Raw genomic sequence first — 26,103 nt, forward strand, 5'->3', positions numbered from 1 at the left:
CAGAACAGATGACAACATTTTTACATTGAAATTGATTATATCTGTACAGGAGCTTGTAGAATGGAGCTGGAGAAACTGTAAATAACATGCTAAACTCACTAAGTACATTAGGCTTTGAAAAGCTGGGATCTGTGACATGGCCAGTGGGTCCATTTCAGGACTGTGAACTTACATGCCTTTAGGGACTAAGCAGGTAACACCACGTGAGAGCTCATACCCATCTAAAGATACTGAAATACAAAATACTGTACTGTGTTAGCCAAGCCAAACATTATGGACAGCGTCAGTTTGGGATTCCTGTGTGCAAATGCTAAAGAAATTTACCTCCACCGCAAGTCTCTTAACTATTCACCCAGAAGGTTTTCTACCTTTCAGTGTTAAAGCACAACGCAAGAAACTTCTGCAAAATACCCATCGTACCATCACTCTCCTCTTCATAGTGTGCCTACCACCAATAGCTTATCTGTATTCTGGGGACAGGAACCAGGACTTGCCCTCCCTTGGAGTTTTCTAAAATCAGATAATTATTGTGAGACACTCTTTCTAAAGGATTTAAAACAATTGAACATTACTATCCTCATTTGCATCCAACCCACTGCAGCACAGCTGAGGGCCCAACTATCTTCCTATCATTTCAGACCTTGACTTGAAAGACGGTAGAGATTTGAGGAGGGTTGAAATGTCCTGCAGTGACTGTGTTTCAGATGCCACCTGTAAGGGTTGCTTGCACAAGTGCTCTAAATGCTTAGACCTGAAGTTGAGATGTCTTTTGTGAAGACATTTTGAGCTTCTGTTGGTCACTCTCACCATCTGTTGCTGGGCAAGTCAGGGCAGAGGGGAACATACCACATCTCCGACTCCAGGCTTTCCTGGAGGTAGCTTTGGCCGAGACGGAGGCCGGGGAGGAGGTGGAGGTGGAGTGGTACTGCTGCAAGGGACCAAAGGAGTGGCTGGTCGAGCAGGGGATGATGCACCTGAAAAACAAGCTGGTATTAAAAATGGCTTGAAACCCATGTGGCCAAAGCACTGTCAACATGGTACAATCCCAGTTCCAGACATTTTTTTTTCACCTGGGAAGTTACTATACTAAACACTGTAGCACGTTTTTTTTTTTTTTCTTTTGTTTTCAATAAAGAAAAAAAATCACTCAGTTGAACTATGGTTGATGGCAGAAGCTGAAGCTTATTGCCTTTTGTTGTCATGTGACACCCAATGAAAGGTAAATCCTTTTATTATTCTTTTATTGCTCTGTGACAGAGGGTAAATCCTGAAGACTCTTAGCTGGGTGGTAGGTACTTTTCATTTTGATCATGTACACACTAAACTTATGATAATTTCCCTTGCTTTTTTTCATGTATTTAGAATTTTTTTTATATGCAAGATGAAAATATGAGTGTTAACTTTATCAATGTACCCAAACACTTGATGGTAAGCAAAGGACAAAATACACAAAAGTAAATTAGATGTTGCATGAGTACTTTGTATTTAAAATCTTTTTTTTTGCCCCTTTTCAACAGGGATGCTATTTTATTGTATTTAAAATCTTAATAACAGAAACACACTGAACTGAAGTTAGAAGATTTTATTTTGTGAAGGAGGCCATGTAGGAATCTGTCAACCTAGAGTTTGCCCATGATGATTTTTGTGATGCTTTTTGAAATAGCCTCTTGGATTTACTTTTCTGGCTGTCAATGACAAGCATATGAAACACAGAAGACACACAGAGGCTGGCATGCACACTGCTCAGCACACCAGTGGGGTCTCTGGACTCAGGGGTCTGCCCGTCTTCAGTCATACGTCTGGAATACGTGGGAAAAATACTTGGCTAAAAACCTCAAGAAAGTCAAATCGATATTCAAACAGTTCTTGTTTAGAAAAGTTCCAACTACTCCTGAGGTTTTGTCACTTTGTATAGAGACCAGGTATCTAATTATCCCCCCAAAATTCTAAGAAATCTTGCCCCAGGAAAATACCCATACTCTACCCCCATACCTGCCACCCCCTTGCTGCCTGTCCCCAACACACCACAGAACTGTGATCTCTGGAGAGTCCTAGACCAGCATCTCAGTCTCCAGATTTTCAGGTTCTCAAAGAGCTTTGAAGTTGAGCAGCAAAACCTACCATCTCAGAAATCTGCTCTGTTTTAGGAGAATCCCTGGGGGTAGTCCCGGATCCTTTTGTTTAAACAATCTGAAATCCTGAGTGTGTTTCTCTGTGCTGTTTGTTCTATGTGTAATCACATCAGCGTGAAACCCTACTCGTTATTATCCCCCCTCTCTCTACCTCTACCCCCTCCTCTACAATGGGGAGTCCGCCTACCATATTCCTACTTTACTGTATTCTTACTTTTTATTTTACTGGATCAGGGTCTATGCTAGGTACTTTACATGTGTTATCTTATCCCCATGATAAGGTTTTGAGGTTGGTATTGTTAGGATCTCAATGGAAACAGAAACCCAGAGATATTCAGTAACTTGTCCAAGGTCATATAGCTCAAATAGTATGTATACCTCCAAAGTCCAAGCTTCTCAATATAGTCTCTTGTAGCTTTAGATGGACTGTCGTACGGAGTCCCACATTTTGCTTAGAGTCTGTTCTTACTCTTCCATGGTTGGCTTGTACACATCTCTCTAAATATAAATGTTCTTAAGTTTTTGGCTAATCTTCTCTTTTAAAAAAAGGATATATTTTGACAGGCTCCACTACAAAGTTTTCTTTTGAATATTATGTTAGTAGATTTACAGCCAGTATGTTTTCAGAAGATAGAAGTAACGGCATAGAGACGGGAAATAAGCCTTTAAGCAGCAAAGTCTTAACAAGTTTCATGAAGCTTCTTTTGGTGGGGTGGGGGTGTTTTATCTAGCTTTGGGAAAAGCTAAATAGGAATGGTCCAAAGTGTCTATCCGCAGGTCTGTTTTCAAGAAATAGGCTTCTGAATCAATCTCAGGAAAAGGCCAGCTATTTATCCTTTCCCTACATGTTCCAGAAAAGAAATTTTAAAAACTCCTTTCAGTCATGCTTGGGAAAGTGCTAAGGGGTTGTTATGAAGGTGGTGTGGAATATTGAAAAGCACAAACACACCGGCAGAGGATCTGAGTTCTGGTCCTGCCCGCCTCTTCTTGCTGTGAGAGCTTAACCTCTCTCTGAGCCTCAGCCGCCTTGTTTGAAAAAATGAGACCTTGTTTCTACCTTATAAGGTAGTTGTAACAATCTAAATTGAAAATGCTTATGAAAGTGTTTAGTATGTAAAATGCTACACAAATAGAAGGCAAGAGATGTTGATGATAAAGACTTTTGTTGATGATAAATCTTTTGATACAAATACAACTAAAAAGTAAACACAAAATGTTAATTGTTTAGTTGAAAGGTTGTTTTCTGGTTCCTTTATAGACTCCATTAAATAAATGTTTCTTTACTAAATTGAGTAATTGATTTGCTGTGCAGTTAGAAAGACACCAGGACATGTAAGAAGCAAAAGGACATTTCGCTTAAAACCCTGCTTGACAGAACCCTGAGGCTCAGCAGCGGAGACTCAGGGCCTGAGGGGTATTTCACAACTGAACTAAGGCTTCACACGCTTTTGTGAGATTGCCCAATTGTTTCATGTTTTAAGAGTATAGATGGTTATTACTTGTACATCTTTATCTTCACCCTTCGATTTTCAATTATGCTTTCATTCCCCCTCAAGCAGTGTTTATTTGCAAAAACAATGCTGGAGCATAAATTGGACCACACCACTATTGAAGATTTCACTTTAAAAATCACATGTACTTTAGGTTTTGTGAGTTAAAAAAGGTTGGCAACTGTTGACACGCTCTCAATCCATTTGCTGTTCTCAACCTGTGGTTTTGTTGTAGTTTCTTTGGTCACTGCTGACCACGTATCTACAGCCTCCACTTGCATCTCTCTTTACGTGTTGGGGGTGGGGGGACAGGTGGCAGTGAAGGCATCTGGGGAGGGGTGGCAAAGCACAGGCCTTGGAATCCAACAGAGCTGGGGCCAGATCCTGGCTCTGCTACTTATTAGCTTTGTGACCATGGCCAAGTTACCTCTTTGAGCTTCAGTTTCCTTGGGTGCAAAATGAGGCTAATAATATCATGATGCTGCTAGGAGAATCAAATGAATTAAAATATATGCCCTTTGAGATATGTGAAGAACTAAACAACCTTTCCCCAATTGTGTTTCTTAAAACACAGTTACACCATTTCTTTGAAAAAAGTACTAAACATGTATGTAAATGGTTATATACGACCAACACATTAAAAGCCTTAAAAAAGTACTGTCTAATAGAGCTTTCTGCAATGACGAAAATGTTCTACAGCAGCATTGTCTAATGAGATAGTCACTAGCCACATGTGGCCATGGAGCACTTGAATTGTGGCTACTGCATCTAAGGAACTGATTTTTACATTAATTTTAAGTTACTACAATTAAAATTAAAATAACCACATGGGGCCAGTGACTCCTGTACTGGGCATTGCTGCTCCAAAAGACTTGTAGTTAAGAAATATATTTGGTTAATTCAACCCCTGGTAGCTTAAACTCATTTGTTTATGGATGCGTGTGTGTTTGGGTAAAACACCTTTTCATATTGCATTAGTTTCTTATGTTAAAAAATGTTGCACTGAGCATTCTCTTTTTACTTACTCTCCTCTTTCTCTGGCCTCCAAACTTGCTGCGGGCCAATAAAATTCCTTTTCCCTCCTGTCCCCTGGCATACAATCCACATGGGAGAAGAAATAGCCTTTGCCAAGAATCAGGGTCTGCATTCCAGTAAAGTACTGTTCTGGCCAAACGGGGTATTTATAACTTTTTGCCAGAAGGAATTAAAATTCTTGGAGCAAATTCTTAACGTCCAACTGTTTTTCAATAGCAGGTAACTCTTTTGATTCACAAGGCTGTAGGTACTGCCTACACTTGGTCAGTGGCAGTCACCTTGCTGTGAATGAAATTTTAAAGTAAGCATAATGGTATCCAATTAAATAGGAAAAGTTAGTTCCATCAGCCTGTGTGTTATAAAAAGCAGATACAAAGAAGAGTTTCTAATCTTTAAAACATGAGACCCTATCCTATTGTTTCATACAAAATTTACATTTCTGACAGTTTTGTGTATATTCCATCAATAAAAGATTAAGCAGAAAATAAACTTGGACTTAATTAAAGAGATAATGGTACAAAGTTTTATTTATTCATGGGCTTCAGTGGCCCAGTTCAATCTTCCACTTAGAAATCCAATCCTTTAATACCAGCAAAGTATAGCTTTTTCCAGCTCAATTATTAAGAATCGACAGTCTTTACTGGTAATATTTTAAAATAATTTAAAACAAGGGTACAGAAGCTAAACATTAAAATAATAGCAAAACTCTCAAAAGATTCCAGATTAAAAAACCAAAGCTCCTTTCTTCCACGTTAGATCCGTGGTCAATTCAATTAAACAAACATCCCCCAGAGCCCTAGGAAAGGTGAAAGGTGAAGCACAGATGAACACCAGAACCACCTTTCCTCCCCACCCCTGGCTAACGGTGTTCACTTTGAGGAGTGCGTTCTAGCCCACCCCTGGAGGGAGGTGGGTATTCCCTGAAACGTCCTTTCAAAAGACTGAGATCCTGGCCCAGGAGAGAGCCCTGCAGAGAACAATGGAGGCACGCCCATCTTCTTCAAAGGACAACTAGGTTTTTTGCAGTCTGAAGGCTTTATACAGGGCTCTTTATTATCTTTACAGATAAGCAAGGAGCTTTGTATCCTCAAAAGCACCCCAAAGAGCAATAGAGGGATGGAGATGGACGCTCCCTCTAGAATTAGAGAGAGGAGCACAGAGGAGTAAATCTTGAGACAAGATTTTTGGTGATCTTGTTTATGACGCTGTGCAGCATCCGTGGGTACCAGTGGTGAAATAAGTTTGGAATACTTTGTGACCAAACCTTACAAAAGTGTCTAGAGAGCACAGTGATTAAGAACATAGGCTCAGGATCAGACAGACTTGAGTATGAATGCCAAGTCTATTACCTCTAGCTTGTAAACTTGGGCAAATTACTTGACATCTGTGAACCTCAGTTTTTCCATCTATAAAATGAAGAAAATAACTGTATCTACCCCACAGGATTGTTGTGAGGATGAAATAGCATTCATAAAGCACTTAGCATGGTGCCTAGGACAAGAAACTAGTTATTATTGGGAAAATAAAGACTCCCAAAGGTCCTATGGTAAAGACACTTGCTAATTTTATTTAATGTAATGTTTCCCAAACTTACTTGAATATTAAATAGTCTTCCTTTTTTTGGGAGAGGAGGGCCGGGGGCACACCTAATGATATAAAACATCAGTGTTGTGTGCGGTCCAGGTGAATTCCCAGCCCTCTCCTTGAATACCTTGGATGCTCTAACTTAAAAGCATTTGCAAACATAGAGCAAGCACTGAAAGCACTCCATTGAAAGAGGCAGCAATGATGACTGAGTATTAAAATTTCTGTCTCTTTTGAAATCTGGTACCTTACACTTGGTTGCCCCTTTCAAAGTAAATGAAAAATAACACATTGCACTCCCTGGAAGGTACCTAAACTGAACCCACATGCAAAGGAGGGAAGGTGCTAGAGGATCTTGCCAGACAAATTTGGGCAACAGTGGAATACATGATATGGAAGAAGATACGCTTGGAGAATCTTGATATTTCTTTAATATGCATGGCAGCTGTTACCACCCTTTCATAATTAGAAAACACAAAATGAAGCTTCAAATGAGGAAAACAAAAAAAAATCAAATTCAGTATCAGAATTGGCATAGAGAGACCAAAATGGTACATTTCTGGTAGATTTTTCCATCACCTGTCACCATACTTAGAGTTGACCTCATAGCCTAATGAGCATGTTGGAGGGTGAGATCAGAAAACGAGTTTGTCTTCAGTAATAGCTTGATTAGATTGGGAAGACAATGTTAAATGTCACCCTTTTTTTTTCTGTTCTCTAAAATCTCCTTTTCAAACCTTATATCTTTTTTTTTTTTGTAAAGAAATTAGAGGGGTTAACACGATTCTCCCCAACTAAAAAAAAAAAAAAAAAAAAAGGAAAAAGGAAAAAGAACCAGAAAAGGGAAAAAAAAAGACAAAAAAGGAACCCCTCTCCCACCATTGTCTATAAAATCTAGGGTTCTCGTGGAAGCATCTGAAAAGAAAATCAGACATTTAGCATGAAACTCACTCACTGTGAAATCTGTCTTTCTAGAACTTTCCTGAATTCCAAAAGACATCACAGCTTTCTTTAAGAAATGTATGCTTTCTAACTACAGGATGGAGGGCAGGGCACTCGCAAGGGCTGGGAGTGCAAGGCAGGACACATCCACAGACTCAGACTATGACTGCGAGCATTCGATGGACGAGGACATGCCGAGGCCCCCGGGACGCCCAGACCCAAGGAGGACGGCTGAAGCTCTAAAGCCAAGTGCCAGGCAGGAGGAGGGTGTTGCTCACACTGCAGCAGCCACGGCCATTCCCCATCACACGAAGCACAATCAAACAGTAAGACGTACCACTGGTGGTCCCCGTACCACTGCCCGAGCCAGGTCCGGGGGACGAGACCACAGTCCTGTAGGTGGGTGGTGGTGGGGGAGGTGGAGTTGCTCTCTGTCCCAACCCAAAATCTTTAGGAGATGAGATTGTTTCTAAGTAATCATCTTTAATGAAGCTCTGCTCAGCGACTTTCTTCTGGACTTCTTCTAAATTTAGCGGCGATGGTACATTGCGAGGAGGCCCAGGGGGCCCTGGGGGACCCGGGGGGCCGGGAGGGCCTGGAGCTGGGGAGCCAGCTGGGTTGTCTGATGCGGCTGGTGGGGACACCACCTTTTCCCTTGGAGTCAACTCTGGAGTAACATGTTCCGGGGACGTATCAGAAAAATGGACCCACTTTTCTTCAGCATTAACAGCGACAGACTTGGGGGACAACACGGGGCCAAAAATGCTGTCCAAGTCATTGATGGATGGTAGTTTTTCAATTTTGACCTCTGTGGCTGACTGGTCATTTCCTGTGGTTAGAGTAGTTGATTTTAAACTTTGACTTTTAAAATATTATTTGTAGGGGGTGGGGTGGGAGGGATGAAGCAAAGCCTGGTAGATACACAGCCTTGTGAGGTGCCGCAGTGGGCATAATTCATGGTATAAAAATATCTGTATTGGATTAGGAGCTGGAGGTGAGGGCAGAGTTCCCCACCTCCATAATGTGAGCATCATTTTTTATGTTATTATCTTCTCTTTTACAAGCTGACCACAGTTAGCTACTTGTATCATCATTGAAAAGGCTGAGCATGATACTGTTCTCAGAGGCTGCTCACAAGCGCACAAAGTGTGATCATTTTGAGAAGCAGTGTTAGGTTCTCAAAGAACTACATATTTTGCAAAAATCGCAAATTCCAAAAGGGAAGCCACTTCCGAAAATCTGGCCTATTAAAGTACACATACTATAAAAAGAATTGATAACTGAAAATCACCCTAATATTTTATAAAGATTGTCTACACTAGTATATTAAATGAAGATGTTTGGTGAAGCTAATTATAGTATCTGTTAGTTTTAAAAAGTGATATTATATTCAGTTATATATTCTCTACCCTAAATACACCAGAAACACAGCACAAAGATTATTTAGAGAGATATCTCCACACAGATATTTATAGACACACACATATACACCCCACATTCAACACACACATAGGTTATTGAGGAGGCATTTGCTACTTATTAGAACTGTTACATATATACCTGTTTAATAGGGAAGAAAACTATTAAAAAACTTTGTAATTTCTTTTATCACCAAGTCTAACCTGTTAACATGATAGGCATAACCATGATATATATCTCTCTGAAGTCACGATACAGAAAAGTCTGTTTTTCTTAAATATTAGCATCGGCTATTCTTTTTAATCCATATCAATATAAGAGAAAAAAATTAAAAACTGTCTTCTAAAATTACCTTCTACTATTTCATTGGCATACAATCTTGATAACAACTGCAATGTGAGGAACTGCAGTTTATTTTAAGCTGAGGTTATTCACATTAGAAATTGTCGCTAAATAACTGGAAGGCATGACCAGAAGACACTTTACCTTTAAATAACCCTTGGGCTATAAGAACCAGCTTAGTATTTCCATATTTCCAGTTTGAAAGCAATTAACTTTCAAGGTTCCAAGGCTATAGATAAATGGGGTAGCACTTTACACAGTTCACAGTATTTATAATTTTGTCGCTGGTAGGTTTATTTATATCTAACATAATTTGTGAAAATACAAGGAACCAAAATGGCTTGAACTTGCAAATACCTTTACTTATGAAACTCTGGATGACTCTCTATTGGGTTTGAGTCAATATAAATTTCATAAATGACTATGTCTTGCTTTCGCTTTTGTTGATAAATACCCTGCTCTGTAGCTATCAAACTCACCGGGCTGCATAAATAGCAAAGCATGAAGCTGCAATAGAATTCCAAAGATGATAAAGAACCACATCCTAGGGGCCTAGACACCTAAAATAACCATTACTACTTTTGATTTGCTAGTCCAATAAGACTTGGCAGATCATAAATTATATGAATATGCAGTATTGATTTTAACAGAAAGTAAAGATGTGCCTTAGAAATTATCTTTCTAAAGGCATGCAGCAATTCCTCGCTATATTTCATAATCTTCGCATATCTCTTTGCCATGGGATAATAAATACTCAAATGACCACTAGAAAAAATATTCCCCACCACCAGTAGGCTGCACTTCCTGGGAACCATGTAATGCCTTTGTAGACTAGACAGTTTTAGTTTTAGCAAAAGTTTTATTGGCTCTTGAAAAAATAAAAATTAGGCCTTGAGACTATTAATTTGTAAATCATTATAATGAGATCCAATGAAGTAAATGGTTAATTAAACATGACTTTTCATATTGAGATCTTTTCCCTTTCACTTTACAAGTAAATGTGGCCCTCATTCAATAAAATTACACTCAGGAAAAATTAATCGACAAATTATTATTTGTGTATTTTTTGCAAACCTGGGAGTGGTGCTTTAAAAATAAGGCTGCACAATAAATTGTAATGGAAGCAAAACTAAATGCCAACACTGTAATGTCTTAGTGTAGTCTGTAGTTTCCAGCACAGGAAGGACACATTGGTCCAGAGCCACTGTTAACTACGTCATCCCAGAACAGAAAAAACTAAAGCTTACCTGGTCCAATTGTTAAGGGGGAGCCTGTTCGGGGTGGGGTAGCTGGTACATTTTTTGGAGGCAGTGGTGGAGGTGCTACAAAGAGATGAGAAGTCAAGCATTATTGATCACGCTCCTCCTAAGTTACACAATGCACTGTAGGCAAGCAGGAACTGGGCTTTCATTTATATTCCTGCTATTGGAAATGGAATACCTATTAATGGTCTACATTATTTTAAGTTCAAAATCAGAGGACTGAAGCTGGACCCATTTGGATTCTTCCATTTTATGAGAATAAGTGTCAAAAATTATTGTAATAACAATAATATCACCATTTTATTCATTTAAATATTATTCAACAAACCTAAGACAACAACTAAGTTCCACTTCCTGTGCTAGGAAGTAGAGACATAAGGTTGAATACAAATAACTTCTGCCCTCAAGGAATTTGTGATGGACTGAATAGACATCCTGTTAACAGACAGTTACAGTCCCGGGTTTGATAGTGGAAATGATAACAGGTTGGGTGGGGGGGGCAGGTGAGGGGCTTTTAATCTAGTCAGGATATTATTCTCTACATTGAGTCAAGAAAGATTCTCAAAATTATATTTCTTAAATTTTGATAAATTTTTGAATGTCAGAAGCAAAGTGACTTGGGTTGAAGAACAACAAACAGATTCCTTTGGTACAAATTACAGCCAAACAAAATCCTGAAATAGATAAAGTGTAGTATTGTGGTCCCTCCCAAGAGATTCACCCCTCTGAATTGGACTGGAAACTTTGTGGGGAAAGTTTGGAATTAGTGTTTCAATAGGTACATTTCTTCTTCTTTCTTTAAATGTATGTTTTCTTGTCACTGACCCTATTTGGTAAATTCAAAGAGTTCACACTAATTTTATAAACCATCCGAAGTTCAGTTGTGAACCTGAATGTGGTTCTAACCTTTCATAACCAGAAAGCAGAGTGAGTCAGATGGTCATGTAGCTGCAGGGCTCTTGCCAGTAGCCTCTACCTGCCTACATTAGGAGGAACCTCTTTCTGTCATTCCCCGTTCACCCTCACCCCTGCACATTTTATTTATTGATTTTGAGACAGCATCCTGTTCTGCCACACAACAAGCAAGACTCACAGCTTTCATCCTAAAGCCTAGGAATATATGGTTCTTAAACTACACCTCAAGTGGATCACATTTTTCCATGGAAGCTCCAAGGGCTCTGCTCCTCATTAAGGATCTCTGCAAAAAGTTAATCAAGGTCATAATCAACAAAATATCATAAAACATATAAAATAATATAAAAGCCTAGTAATCTAAAAATAGTTCATTTGTGCTGCAACCACAAAGGGAGTGGAATTACACAAGGCACATCAATTAAACAACAGCCTCTACTGTGCTAAGTGTAACCACAGTGCATAAAACTTGCAATTCTGTAATACCAATAGTTGGATTTAAAACAATACATAACCTATGTAAACATTTTATTTGTTTACATTTTTGGCATTTAGGAAGGGTTTTCTAGGAATAATTTGAATAGCTCAGGTCTGTAAAGAAAGCCTTTCAAGGAAGTTAGAGCTTTTTTGTTGGTTTTATTTCCCAATAGCGGGAAGAAATGTTAAATTCATGCCACTGTGGTTTAAATCCCTTCAAAACACATCTTTCAAAGTTCAGAAGTTTAAAAGAAGTCCTTGATAATACTGTTTTTCCTGTCCTGGTCAACGAGGGAAATATCCTTGGAAAGGCTGGATCACATGGATTTAGAGCAATAATATTCCCAACAAATAACCTCTTGGCTTTTGATTACGAATCTCCTTGGTTAATTCTTATGATCATTTTCAGGCACTCAGAAGCAGAGCCCTGGGGATGCTGAACTGCAAAAAGGGTTAGTTGGTTTGTATGTGAACACTAAGGAGTAAAAATACCTTCTGTGCCCCCCTCCTCCCCCTAAACCACCTTTTTCTGAAATCCAATCTCCCATGGGTATTTTAAGGAGTGCCTTCCACACACATGCTTGCTATGAGCAGTATACTTAAAGGGGAATTCAATAACTTCCTAAGAAAGGTGGCTTGACCAAATGAGCAATCCATTCAGACCAAACAGTCCAACCCACCCCAGGTGGAGGGCTATGTAGATCTTCAGGACCTCCTTCCCCAGCCACCTGGACGGGGGCTGGGGGATGCTGGAATAAGCAGGGATGATGGTTGCTTTGACATAAATTTACCCTGATCTCCTGTATCAGCTTCTCCCTGCTATATTGCCCCATTTCTCTTGTTCTCTGATTGTCACTCTTTCCCTTCAACGTGTCCTTTCTGTCTTGTGCAGCCTCAGTTGTTCTGTAGGACTAGCAGAGACCATATCTGACTTGTTCTCCTCTGTGTTGTGTGATAGCTTAGTGCTTGGAACATAGTAGGTTCTTTAGCTCACTTGCTTCTCACTCTTACATATACATATTGAATAAATGAATGAATGAATGGGCATGTGGGACGAGGCTGTGATTCAAGGTTAATAATTTTACTTTATTATTTTCTTCTTGCCTTGATAACCTGCTCAGACCATTTAACAACATCTCTTCTTAAAATTATAGAGTTCAAATGTTGCTTACATAGCCTTTCTAAGAGTTGCCTAATCTCACTATGCAGACAGACAGTAAAATGAGTCACTTATTTTTCCAGACAGAGCAGACACATAACTTACTTCCAGTGGGAAACGGCCTTGTTAACTTTGGCGACTCCATGCTTGGATTAATTGGTTGGCCTGAACCCCATATTTCAGGCTGATCTAAAAGAACTGGAAACATAAAAAGAAAATTTCCCAGGGTGAGTTAAAAGAAAAAACACACAAAAAACACAAAACCAATGTACACCTCCCCACCCCGCTGGATTTTAGAACTTAAAATATCAATTTAAAGTTGAGCTTCACAAAATCATTTCCCTCTTGCCTTAGTACTGAAAAATTAATTTAAGAATACACTGCTCCTCATTTTTTTCATGCAGAGAATAGAAATAGAAGTATGGTGTGAGTGTGGGTGGGAGGGGTATCTGTTGTACATATAGCTACAGAAAAACTCTCAAAGTTAATCTAAATTTTCATCCCAGTTGGTCACTTAAGGACGTTCTGAGTATCAGTACTTGTACTGGCTCCATTTCTGGTACTCATTTGAAAATCCAGGCATTAATCCCATGGACATTTGTTTTGTTGTAAGTGGATTTATTTAAAGTCTGCTTTGAATATGCTTTAAAACTGAAAATGCCTTAGTTCTATTCAATGGTTTCTATCTTTAAAGGGTCCCACTGGGTCTTTAAATAAACATTATACAGCATCATAAAGAGAAATTAGAGCCAGAAAAACAAAAAAGTGCTTAGACATCTAAAGTAATCAGTGCAATTAGGTTTGGGGCCTTAACATTTCTTCTTTCTTTTCTTATTCTGATTTTTAAAAATTGCTATGGTATCAGTGTAAATAGCTAGCTCTTCTCAGCACCTATCATGTGGCACGTACTATGCAAGGACTGCTCTACTTCATTATGTCGTAGAGCCCAGGCTGGGAAGTCAGCTGGATGTGGATTTGAATCCAACCTCTGCACTTCCTGTCGGTCCTTGGGGAAGTCACTTAAACTATCTGAGCTTCCTTCCTTCAGCACATAATGGAGATCATAATAATAACCTCAAAGAGTTACGAAGAGGATTAAGGGAGGTAATGCATATCAATATAGTGTGCATAAAATGTAATAAAACATTTATGATAAAGCCAGTAGCTGCTATTATATATTTTAATCCACATACTACCACCATGTGGTTGATATCAGTATCATTGTGGGAGAGAAAACCAAAAATTAGGGTGATTAAATAACTTGTCTGTGGTAAAAATAGAGGAGTTGGGATCTGACTCAGGCACACCTGACCCCCAAATATATATATTTTCCCCAGGCCTTTTCAAAATCAGTCTAAAGAAGTAAGGGGTAAGTAGGCAAGAAACGGAAGGGTGGGCAAAGAGCTAGTGTAGTGAGTGCAAATGTTGTAACTTTATAGAACTTCAAGGACTGAAACCATCTAAAGAATAATCAAGCCAGTGTATGGACAAGTGCAGGTGTGTACCCCCTCTCCTCCACCACAAACCTCAGAGATGGTTTTAGCTCTGTTTTTTTTTTTTTAATGAAAGAAAACATTCTCCAAAGATATGATGCAGCATTTTTTTCATGGATTTAATGTGGGACACTGCCTTGATGTTTAAGAATGGTTTCTATTTTTTTATATAAAGTTTCCATATAGTTATGGAATTCCTTAAATAGGCAGATACAGTTGCAAATCCCACCTCCAGTCATCATATAATTATGTCATTAAAACAGAGACTGATCATGGGTGAGTTAATAAGACAACTGATAGCACTACTGCAGGCCACCTTTACATAGGGATTCTAAGTTATGGACATTTAAATGGCTGAAGTATTTAGGAATGTTCTTTGTGCATTTTTCTAACAAAATCATTGAAAATTTTCAGGTGTGGCTGACTTCTGGCTATCTCACAGAATCTACTCTCCATTTCTTCTATAATAACAGAGTTTTAGCTGGCCACTTGGCATCAAATTCGCTCCAGTGGGCTTTGGTTGGAAGTGATATGTGTCTCTTCCAGATTTTGCTCTTACAACAATTGGCGGTGAGTTCCATTGGCTTTCTCTTCACCCCCTTTCTCCTGACTAGGAGATGAACAGCCCCTTTGGACCCAGAGAGAAAGGTAACATGTTGAAGATAGTAGAGCTACCCCCCCCCCCCGCCAGTCCTATGTTGTTTACTTCTAGCTTGTTAACAAGAATCAGTAATAAAATTCTATTTTGCTTCATTCACTGTACTTTGAGGTCTCTTTGTTAGTGTAGCTTAGCCTACTCATTGTGCTTCCAAGTCTTTCTGTCTTTAACACTTAAGATGCTTCACCAATATGTCCTAGAAAAACATTTTATTATACCTATACCATGATGCTCTTAAATCAAAGAAAACATTCTGTACTACCAAACATAGCTACTGGAGATACATGCATTAGACATAAACACATTTCGAGAATAGATTAGATTCCTTGTATAGAGAATTTATTTTATATCAGTCAGGTACAAATTATTTAAAGCCATCCCCCCAAAACTGGTTAATTTTTAAAGGTTAAACATTTAGGTCTAGGAATACAACAATATTGGCAGAAACGAAGATATTTTTCCCATAGCATTTTATTTCTAAGTTGTGAATGATTCAAGGTCATTCATGGGTCTTGAGCCAGCAAACAATGACTGTTGTGAGCAATCTAAGTGACATTTCCACTGATGAGGCGGAAAAGAGATTCAATGAGGTTGAAGAGGGCAGATCACAGTGAAAGTGACCATGACAGGTGTAAGGAGGCCTGGCTCCATTCATGCTCCTGCTGACACCTCAAATGATGGCTGTTTGGCTCACAGAGCATTTATTCCCCAACAGAGATTTGTGTAGATTTGCAGTAATTCTTGCTGATTTCTTTAGAGATATAAACTTTTTTAGCTACTAGATATTTCTGGAAGTAAAGTTTCAAATTCTAAAATAATAGAGGTTTGAAAACTAAACAGTTCTTGACAGCACACCTAGATGGCAAATTTTCTTTCCCATGAGGATCTGATAATATATCAAAAATATGCCTCAAAATACATACATTTACTCTAGAAAGGTTATACTTTAATAAAAAGAAATACAAGTCCATAGATGCATAGGGTTTTTTCCTACCTTCCGTCTTCTGTTCATCAAAAGCTGATTCTAATGGTGGGCCAAAGAGGGGAGCAAGGGCCATAGTGTCATCTGGAGGCTTTTTGCTAAATCACACACATTAAGGTAAAATACAGAGAAAGGGCTCAAAAATTAGTGCTCAAAAAGATACACAAGCTTTCAAATATTTTTCTCAGCAAAACAACTGTGTGTGCATGTGTGTGTGTGCACATGTGTATATACACACGCATGCATGTGTGTGCAAAGCTCCTGTAGGGCTAGAAAGTATTATGTAAGGATGTCAAATGTATTATGGGATAAGAGAATTGGTAGGAGATAAGATCCTCATTTCTCCAGGGAGGACCAAGGGGCTGGTCCAACAGAAGTAAGTTGGAGGGAACACTTTCAAAGCATCATGGTTCTCTATACCTAGAAGAGGTAATACTCAAGATAACAGTTCATTGCAAAGTACCTTTCTTCCCTAAGATCTCAAAAACCATTTATATTTATCTTCACCACATCTCTGTGTTGTAGTTAATACAGTTTATGATTGTTTAAAGTCAAGCATGGGATATTAAGTGACAAGGCACCCAGGACGTTTCATCCTTCCCCCTCCCACTCAACAGACTGCTTACAACGTCCTCAGACCTTGATACAGCACATCTCAGAGAAAGAAGAGTAGTGAGAGATTAGGGAAGCAGGAGGACAATAAGTTAAAGTCCCATCCTTTCTCCTAATTATTCTTCTAGACTGATTTTTGAGAAAAGGCTGCATGATTGCCATTTCTTTTCCAAACCTGATTCCCCTCATTGATGCTAATGCATCCTATGCATGTGTGCTGAGGGGTGAGGGGTCAAGAGAGGGAAGTAGCGGGAACAGGAGGAAAAAGATGCAGAAGGATCCAGGCTTCAAATGGGAATAGCAGTCTTTTTAGAAAACAATACCCATTTGTACAACACTTGCTTAACCAGAAGAAGACACTGTAAAACACAGTGTTTTGCCAAAGCCAAAAACTAAAATAGATTATTCCTCTGGTGTGTGGCAGGTGGAATGTATCATGAAATTGTATCCAACTAAACAGGCTTCTCTTCACAGGGCAATATAATCCTATTTCAGATCAAAATTCCAGACATCAAAAGACCTCTTTATAGAGACCTTTAGCCTTCCTTCCCACTAGTGAGGGGAACATTTTGGTAGGCAAATAAGTGCAGAGTATTTCCCTAATGGTCTCCCTTGGGCTGCACTTATGAGAACTGATAACATATTAAATATTTGGACCATGCTATGAACACATGGACTTACATGTATAGGTAATTCTTTTATACTAGAAGTCTAGAGTTTAGTCCAGACTTGCTTAATTGTTAAAAGTTCATGATACCTTGCATTAGACACAACTAACGTCTTTCATGCTCACCTTATAAGCTCTGGAGTTGGTGTGGAACGCCTGGGTCTTGCCACTTCTTCACCTGATGCACAGGACAAAGGAAATTTTTAGGCATATTTTTACCATTACTCTCTGACATGTCTTATGAATTATGTTTGGAAACACTTAGAGATTTAAATCCCATCAGTAAGCAACTCAATATGAAATTTGCAAAACAAACCCTCTCCCCTGGCAATGCAACAGCTATATATTAGGCATATGTAGTAGCATTTTCTCTGGCATTTGTAAAACCTCATTAACCAAGGAACTACCATGGTAAGCCATCACACAGAAGATTTGTATACTGCAGAGCTTAGTGGAAAAGCATACCATTCTTGGAATGTCTGCTGCCTTGATTGGTTCTGCTTCCCAATTACCATAAAAGAATACTAAGCCAGGCCATATGTGTAGCACATGAATCCAGCATTCTCTGCCTGTTCCTTTCTTGAAATGCCAAGAAAATGTTATATCTTTAACTCTGAATCATGAATTTAGAATTCCCTAGAACGTGTTGTATGCAGCAGAGGAAAATTGTGCCCTATGTGGATTATAACCTATATCATATCCCTTTGGTTGACTAAAATTTTTATATCAAATTACATAGGAATGGGTGAGTTGAATCTACTTCAGTTCCTTCTGCCCACCTCCTCTTCCCACCTCCCATCAACAAATACACACTTGATTAAATTCATTTCTGAAGTTAAATACAGCAAGAGTTAACAAATATGGGAAGAAAATAGCAATGTTTTTCCAAAAGCATATTCATTTTCAGAATTTAAACATTAATCATTCAAAACCCACAGGGGTTCATTACAAGAATTCTTTGCTGTAAAAGTAAAAAAAAAATTGTAAGCCTTAAAAATCAAGCCCAAGAGTGTAAAATTCAAATGTATATATGCTCCAAGATCCAAGGAACTATTCCTTCTTTTAAATTGTACTCTATTTCTGGTAGCTAAGATATACTTACTGGATAAGTTCCTTTTAATTGCACCCTAGAATTAGAAATAGACACTATAAGGTTTAAGACCACATATATGTTATGTACAATATGTATTATTTCTGTCATTGCAATTAAACTGAACTCAAAGAAATGCAGATGTGGAAAATGAAGTTTTTTTCAGAACCACATTCAAGTTGGGAATTGTAGATACATATACATAAATCAGTTTTTCATTTTACTCAAAGATTATAGAGAGGAAGGAAGGGTAAATCATAAGTCTTCTGAACAAGAACAACCCCTTACCTGGGTGGATATGGTAAATTAAAGACAGATATTGAATAGTTTATTTGAAAAAATCCTCTTGAACTCTAGCAGATAAGAAAGTAAATACAAGTTTCACATATGTTTGATGTTTGAAAATTATAGAATCTGTTTAGGAGTACTGTATGCTCCTAGTCGGGGGCGGGGGGGGGGTTTTCAAGTAGCTAGTATGGTCATCAGTTTACAAATGTGATTTTAAAAGATGTAAGTGTCAAATGATCAAGGCAAGGGAAACTTGGAGGCATCTGCCATTGAATGGACTGTTTTATTCAGGGAGCCAGGGAATTCCACCTTACCCGTTCATCCTCCCTTCCCCCAATTTCTTCCAGTTGCCTGCCACCAGGGCTGCCAATCCACCAACTGGGAGTCTTTTTTTTTTTTTTTAGTACAAGGCATTGTGATACTATTGGAATAAAAATAGCCCTGGCAGGAATAATCTGAACAGGTCATCTCTGGCTTCTACAATGCCTTAGCATCAACTTATTTAGATAATAAAAGGATGGATTAGACTAAAAAGTTTTGATTAAAAACCAGAAGCTGTGAAAAGTTCCTAGCATGGGGTACTACCAGAAAAATAGACCACCAGGAGGGTTGCTCCGTGGGACAGGCCATGGCTTGGCATGCTGGCTTAGGATAATGACAGGGGCAGAGTCGAGGGCAGGAAAGCGGAAGTGCGATGTAAGAAAATATCCCAACAGGTGAGATGAACGATTTGTGGAGTGACCACCAAACACATTTTTTTCCTACTTCCTAACTTTTTACGGAAGGTAGTGAAGGCTCAACCTGGTGGTCACAGATATATTTTCTTCTCTCAAATTATAAAATTAACAACTTAGGACAAGATTTAGCACCTCTGTAAATAGACCTATTAGAAGCTTCTTTCCCTCATTCTTAAGGATATATCAGAATTTTCTTTCCAATTTTGAACCCATTTGTGATAGAAGTGATTTTCACTCTGAACAAGGGTCTATCAGATATTTTCTCAGTTTCTCAAACTATTTTTTCTGTCTTGTTTTGCCTAAGAATGCAATCTGTTTCCCCTTACTTTATGTGCCATATAGAGAATTACTAAATTATTACAAAAATTTTTAAATAAATATGGTCACTTAAATTTGCTGCAGTCATTATGTAAGTTTGGATACAGGTTTGCTTTTGGAAAAATAAGGCTCTATAGACAGAAATAATTAGAGAACAAATTGTTTAAATGGAGTTAAAATGTTTTTCTGGATTGTGGACTGTCAGATAATCATCATTTTATTAGTAAGGTCTGAAGAAAGAGACATGGGAGCTTTAGTTCCAAGTAGTCAGTGAAAGGATTAATAAGCTGGCAGTGAGGGGACAGAGCTCCCCTAGCATTGTGAGACCTGAAATCCAGCAGTTAGGGGATCCCAGGAGCTATACTGAAGACCTTTTGGTTTCTCTGTCCCACTCCTTTTATTAAAAATATAGTACCCACAAAACTAAGAAAGGTACAAAGCTCCTTTTGTATTCATCAATTCTCAGGTGTGTCAATTAATTCAACAGATATTCACTGTTGAAAGGCACTAAAGAAGTCCCTGTAACATTTTTATTAAATACTTCTCATGAATGAACAATCACAAGTTAAGTGCAATTTGGCAGAAATGTGCAATAAAACTCTGTTGTTTAGAAATTAGTAAGAATAAAACCAATATCACTTTAGAAAGGGACAAATATTTGAATGATCAGCATCAGGTGAGCACCCACAGAGAAGAAAATCCTGTCGTCTGCTGATCCGGCACACAGACCTGTGATGGCCTTAGTGTTGCAGCATTACAAATCTAGAACAAGGTTAGGCTGATGTCAACCACACAAACCACACTCAGGAATGAAGCCCATTGAATTCGCAACCCTTCTCCTCATCAAGTGACCATAGTTTCCTCCTTTCAATGATTGATTGTTGTTATATGTATGTTGTGAATACATTTTCTTCATTTTGAATTAATGAAGTTACTCTTTTTCTTTAAAAAAAGAATAACTTGTCCTAATCTGGGATGTCACTTAGCAGCTGGATTGGAATCACCCACATCCAAATAGCAATGCCTTCAGATGCCACCTTTGAACCTCAGTTGACACGGTTTAAACAGAGAACTACCGACTTGTCACCTGGAGAGGGGTAGCTGCCTCAAATGATAATTGATTAATCAGATTGACACAGGCCTATGGATATTTCAGAGAGCGTTGTTTTCAGTTCCATTTCCTCTCTTAAGGGACTGACCAGGTAGATGGGGTTCATTTAAAACATCACAAAGACCTTTCTTTTTGTTGCTTTAAGTTCATCATACTCTTCAACCTGAGGAAAATGATTGAGAATCCACTTTGAACAATGCAAACTAATATTGATCTGACCTTCCAAGTTTGTCTTCAGTGATGAAATCTACTTAGAATTCTGTGATAGCCCAGGACCATTGACTTGACAGTGTGTTTCCCTCTCCCCAGATGGAAATTAGAATTACGTATCAGCCCACACTGACCAATGTAAGTTGTGGTCCAGGGATATATTTTGAATTCAGGCTTAAAAACAATGTGGCTTAAAAATTGTTTCCTTGCAATCTTTATTGTTTTATTATTCTTCATTATCACTTTGCTGTCAACTTCTATCATGCCTTCTGGTCAGTCTCCTGGTGTTTCATACACACACACACACATACACACAACCCCCACACACATATTTTCAAATTTAGCACTAGGAGTTGGGATTCCCATGTATTAATTTAGTTTGTTATGGAAAAGTGCTCTGACAATTCTAAAATATGTCCTTGACACTTAGAGGGTCAGAGGCTTCCAACCCCTAAACCTAATTCATCTGCTTCATTCACACTGGGTTATCGTAAATTTAATGGGAAACCAACCTGGCCACCTTGCCTTGGCAGCAATTTTCTCTATACATGTTTAAGGTAAAAATGTTGAGAGTTCTTACCGGGCTGCGCCTCTGTGATCAGCAAAAAGGAAGAGAGAACAGACACCTAGTCAGAGAATGATGGATCAGTCAACAGGCTTGGGTAATAGAAGACTTCATAAACAGCTCACCAAACATACACTCCGAGTAATTAGGCCAAAGGAAGAGAGGCAGTCATCGTGTTTAGGACTTAGTTAAACCACAGGAGCCTTTGCAGAACCATAAAGACTGTCCAGTGTATAATGCAGCTTTGCTAATGTGGATGTGCAAGTTTTAGTTATGTGTACATAACAACAAAGCAGAAATGTACAAGTAGATGTCACTGACAGTTTTTAATGTCTTGCCATAGGAGTTTTTCTCCAGATTATTTGCGGAGCGGAAACTTAGAGAATAAACAATATGGGGCAAACTGTTCCTCTGTACAACAGGGTGTTAGCAAACATCACAGACATAAAGCATTTCCCACATAGTTAGGGTCTCATGGGGACCTCCAAAAAGTCAGAGGCAGGATTTAAAGTGCACTCTCCCTGGTCTGGCTTCTCTCTTTAGTGTTCTATGTGCTTATGAGTACTTTTTCTGGTATGTATGTGTTCTTGGCCTGATGATTTGGCAGCCTCTACCAAAGGGGAGGAATGTGACGGGGAAGGTGAGGAGCTCCTGACACACACAGGTGGGAACAATGAAAACTATCCAACCCCAATAGAACACTGGTGGACCAGAGTATGCCTGGAAAACGCAAGCAGACATACAACTTCTTTCTTTCACTCCTCAACCCTTCATTACGGCTGCTGTCCATTTTCCCCAACAGTCTCTGATGGCTCCCTCTTTAGGATCTTTCTGCCCTTACTAGAGTGATTAGGACGTGAATGGGGAAGGGGATGTTGCTCAGCGTTTCACTTTCAGGATGTGGACTCATCCATGGATTCACCAGAGGCTACCTCTCAAGACCAGGCCAGGAGCACAAACACAAAAGTAGCTAGGAATCTGTGCAAATGAAGAGGATGGTCTACTCTTCAGAACATAGACAGGAAACAAAAACCTGCAGCCTTTCATACCTGGGAGACCTCCGTGGATATTTAGTCCAATGGCCTTTATGATAGAGAGAAGAGAGTGAGGCTCTGAGACACACATCTAGTAAATGGGTAGAACCAGAGACAGAATTTAGATCTCTGGGCCGGGCACGGTGGCTCATGCCTGTAATCCTAGCACTCTGAGAGGCTGAGGCAGGAGGATCGTTGAGGTCAGGAGTTCTAGATCAGCCTGAGCAAGAGTAAGACCCCATCTACCTGGTGTGGACCTGTAGTCCCAGCTACTTGGGAGGCTGAGGCAAGAGGATTGCTTGAGCCCAGAAGTTTGAGGTTGCTGTGAGTTAGGCTGATGCCATGGCACTCTAGCCCAGGTGACAGAGTGAGACTATGTCTAAAAAAAAAAAAAAAAAATCTCTGATCTTCCACGCTCCTGTACTTTCTATGATACCAAGCACGACATTGTTGGAAGACTCCTAAAGCAGAGAGCCATTGTGGCTAACATCCAGGAATGGTTATTTCTCAGACCAGTTTTGTAAGTTGCCAGGACTTTAGACATATTTACTCCAGTCGATTTTACTTATAATATTTTAGACTTTATTTGCTTTATTTTCCAGGTATTGCACCATACTGATTCTACCTCTCTTAGAAACCTTTCTATATGCATAGATGCAATTTAAATAAAATTAGAAAAAAAAGGACACTTTCTGGACTTGAATTCTCTTACTGACTAATTCATACTGTACCTTGAGAAACATTCAAACACTTTTTTATATGAAGATTTAGACTTTATTATTCTTTAGTGACAAGGCTAAAGTTCTTTTCTAAAGAAGGAAATGTGGGAATTTTATGACAAATGACTCACTTCTAAAATACAGCAAATGGGGGACTAAAAGTGACACAGTTCCTCCAAGATGAAATTATGAGAAATAATGCAAAATAAAATGCAGATTGCAACCATACAGAGACAGAGCCTTAAATACAAGATTCTTTATATTAATTTAAGATTATACAGAACACTTTTCAAAATAATTTCAAATAAATTAATGTACTCAAATTAAGTCATATCTTAATTTCTAATGAGTTAAAAAATCTACATTTTTAATCAATAGCTTTTGCTTGTATTCTTTCTATATGCATTTGCTAATGCCTTCATCAAGGAATAGCTATTCAAATTCACACAGGCACAGGCTGATTAAACAGAACCCAAAAGGGACAGCTAGAAGCTGTACAAAGAGCAGAGATCCAGAAGGCTTCAAGATCTATAATTAACAGCGATCTGAAACCTTCAAAAGGAAAAGAATTCCAGAAGTTAAATGAAAGGGCTTTATATACAATAATTATCACCACTAAAGAGAATAAGACAACTTAGGCTCTGCCAGACAAGGACAGCAAAATTATTATCAGCCAGGAGGTAAGGGTCTTTGCCTGTTCAAAATTTTATTTTACCCTTTCCCCTTCATTTCCCAAGAATGTCAAAGACTTTAGCGTGTAATGTTGGTTCTACCAGTATATAGAATTTTCTTCAAAGGCAGAAGAAAACTAATTCAATATCTGGTCTTGATATATTTGATAAGCTGAGAGATCCATGTCCAGAGTTGCAAACTCAGATGCTTCCAGGGGTGAGGAACATGGGGTGGGTGCCGGGAGTCAGGGCACATGTGCATCATGAAACTGGTGAACTGGCCACTATTTACGCGTTTCCTGTCTGCCACGCGAGAACGTGGGCTTAGTGCTGCCAGATCTTTGGAAAGAAGATGAGCACCCAGAGTTTTAAAAAAATTTGAAATGTTCTAGTTTTCAAATGTGAGCTAAAATTGTTTTTAACTGTACAACCAAACAAAACACCTATTCAGTTGTTCAGAATCTGCAGGTGGTCAATTCGTCTCTGATTGCAGGCATTTGTATCATACATAATAAGCTCTCAGTGAGTTCTATCTGTTGTTTGTATTACTTCATTTCTACATCTGATTACTCAGAGACTTTGCAAGTGGTCTTCTTGTTTTCTGGACAAATTTTCTACATTCCTAATTAAACATTAAATGTTCAATTCCTAGATTTCTCTTGGTCCTCTAATGCATTCTGAAGAAGGTTTTGGAACATTTTATTTTTCATCCTACTTTTATTTTGGTGTTCAACTTAGAGATAACTCTTACTTTGTACTTTGAGGCTATTTTCAAAGCGGGTGAAAACTGCTAATTTATGATTTGGTCACTGGAATGAAAATCTTTGGTTAGAACATGTTATATTTTTAAAATGTACATAATTTTCAATATGAATATGTCTCCCTAAAAGAAGATACTGCAGCCTATGCCCTTGTAGTCTCTGCAGTGTTCTTATATCACACTGAAGTTTTCCTTTATTATTTTTTGCATAACAGGATTAATTTAAATTTAGTTAACTAGGAAACCTTAGTCTTAGTCAATGTGGGTAAAGTGTTTTAAGACATTTATCATTTCTAAGTAACCAAACATATTCTGTCTTATTTGCCAAATTCTCTAAATAACCAGTCTCATATTTTGAAGTTATACAAATTTGCTAACTTCGGAGCTATGGGGAAACAAAGAGGAAAATGGGTGATAAACTGCAAAGCATCAAAGATTGTTTTTGCATAATCTAGTCATAGCAAATTCAATGATTCATGCTAGAGAATTTCCTAGGAGAGAATTAGAATATATGATTGTTATGTTTATTATTATGATCCCAGCCAACCTTCCTGTTTGTTTTGAAATGCTTTGGGTGAAGTCAGACTATCTGGCAAGCATCTATTTGCTCCACTCTTGTAGGTGTTTGTCTATATTTAAACTTGTTTCTATATATGTTACAAGTCAGATTACAGAGAATACTTATTATATGCAATCAGACATGTTGGAAATGATCTTCTGAAACTCCATTTGCGAAGAGAAACAAAGAACCTGCTACTACTGTAGGTATCATTAAGAGATGACCAGACTGAGGAACTGGCAAGATGGACACTTCCAAAGAGAAATGAAGCAAGGGAGTGGGGGGAAGACATCCTTGAAGATGCACAACTGAAATGAAGAGGTATATTTGTAGCTAAAGTTGCTGTGAGGACAGCAGGAGGAACACCAATGAGGAACAGAGAATTTTGAAAGCACCACAGGCAAACTTCAGGCCACACAGTCCTTTTAATATGTAAACTGACCAAATTCAGTTAATTCAGAGAAAGATTCAGGGTCAAGGAGAATACATGAAATTGGCAAAGTCTAAGGAAAGGCTACTAGAGGGCACAGCAATACTGTGCTGCCACACAGTAGGTGACACGTTGTTGACTCTCCATTACTCAGTGGTGGGCCATTTTAGCTTAGTAATCATCATAATCATCATCACAATCACAGGTGCTTATTTTATTTTTGGAAACAAAAATATGTGGGCCCATATTTTGATCAATTTTAATATTTCGATCCCATTTTGTGCTCTTCCTGAGCCTTCCTTCCAGCCTCTGTCCTGTCACGTGGACTTTCTGCATGTGTAGCGTCCCACACGTGGTGCAGAGTCTGCCAGGAGGGGGTCAGCGGGCAGGGTAAGAGGTGACGGCACTTATTGCAGCCTCCACTTAGGCAAGTTAAATTGAACAA

At 38.7% G+C, this 26,103-nt stretch overlaps 1 protein-coding gene across 1 annotated transcript in view; it reads right to left on the reverse strand.

Annotated features, from left to right (window-relative positions):
* Positions 1 to 26,103, reverse strand: part of SGIP1 (SH3GL interacting endocytic adaptor 1) — a 189,455-nt gene that overhangs the window by 53,345 nt on the left and 110,007 nt on the right. Inside the window, exons 8-15 of the mRNA XM_045547815.1 lie at positions 21,501 to 21,512; positions 18,269 to 18,293; positions 17,293 to 17,344; positions 15,900 to 15,985; positions 12,860 to 12,952; positions 10,192 to 10,266; positions 7,521 to 8,012; positions 847 to 974 (exon numbers count right to left, since the gene is read on the reverse strand). Coding sequence (XP_045403771.1) covers positions 847 to 974; positions 7,521 to 8,012; positions 10,192 to 10,266; positions 12,860 to 12,952; positions 15,900 to 15,985; positions 17,293 to 17,344; positions 18,269 to 18,293; positions 21,501 to 21,512 — 963 coding nt within the window. The remainder of the gene's footprint in view (positions 1 to 846; positions 975 to 7,520; positions 8,013 to 10,191; positions 10,267 to 12,859; positions 12,953 to 15,899; positions 15,986 to 17,292; positions 17,345 to 18,268; positions 18,294 to 21,500; positions 21,513 to 26,103) is intronic.

Source organism: Lemur catta, chromosome 3 (genome assembly GCF_020740605.2).
Source record: "Lemur catta isolate mLemCat1 chromosome 3, mLemCat1.pri, whole genome shotgun sequence".
Lineage (NCBI taxonomy): Eukaryota > Metazoa > Chordata > Mammalia > Primates > Lemuridae > Lemur > Lemur catta.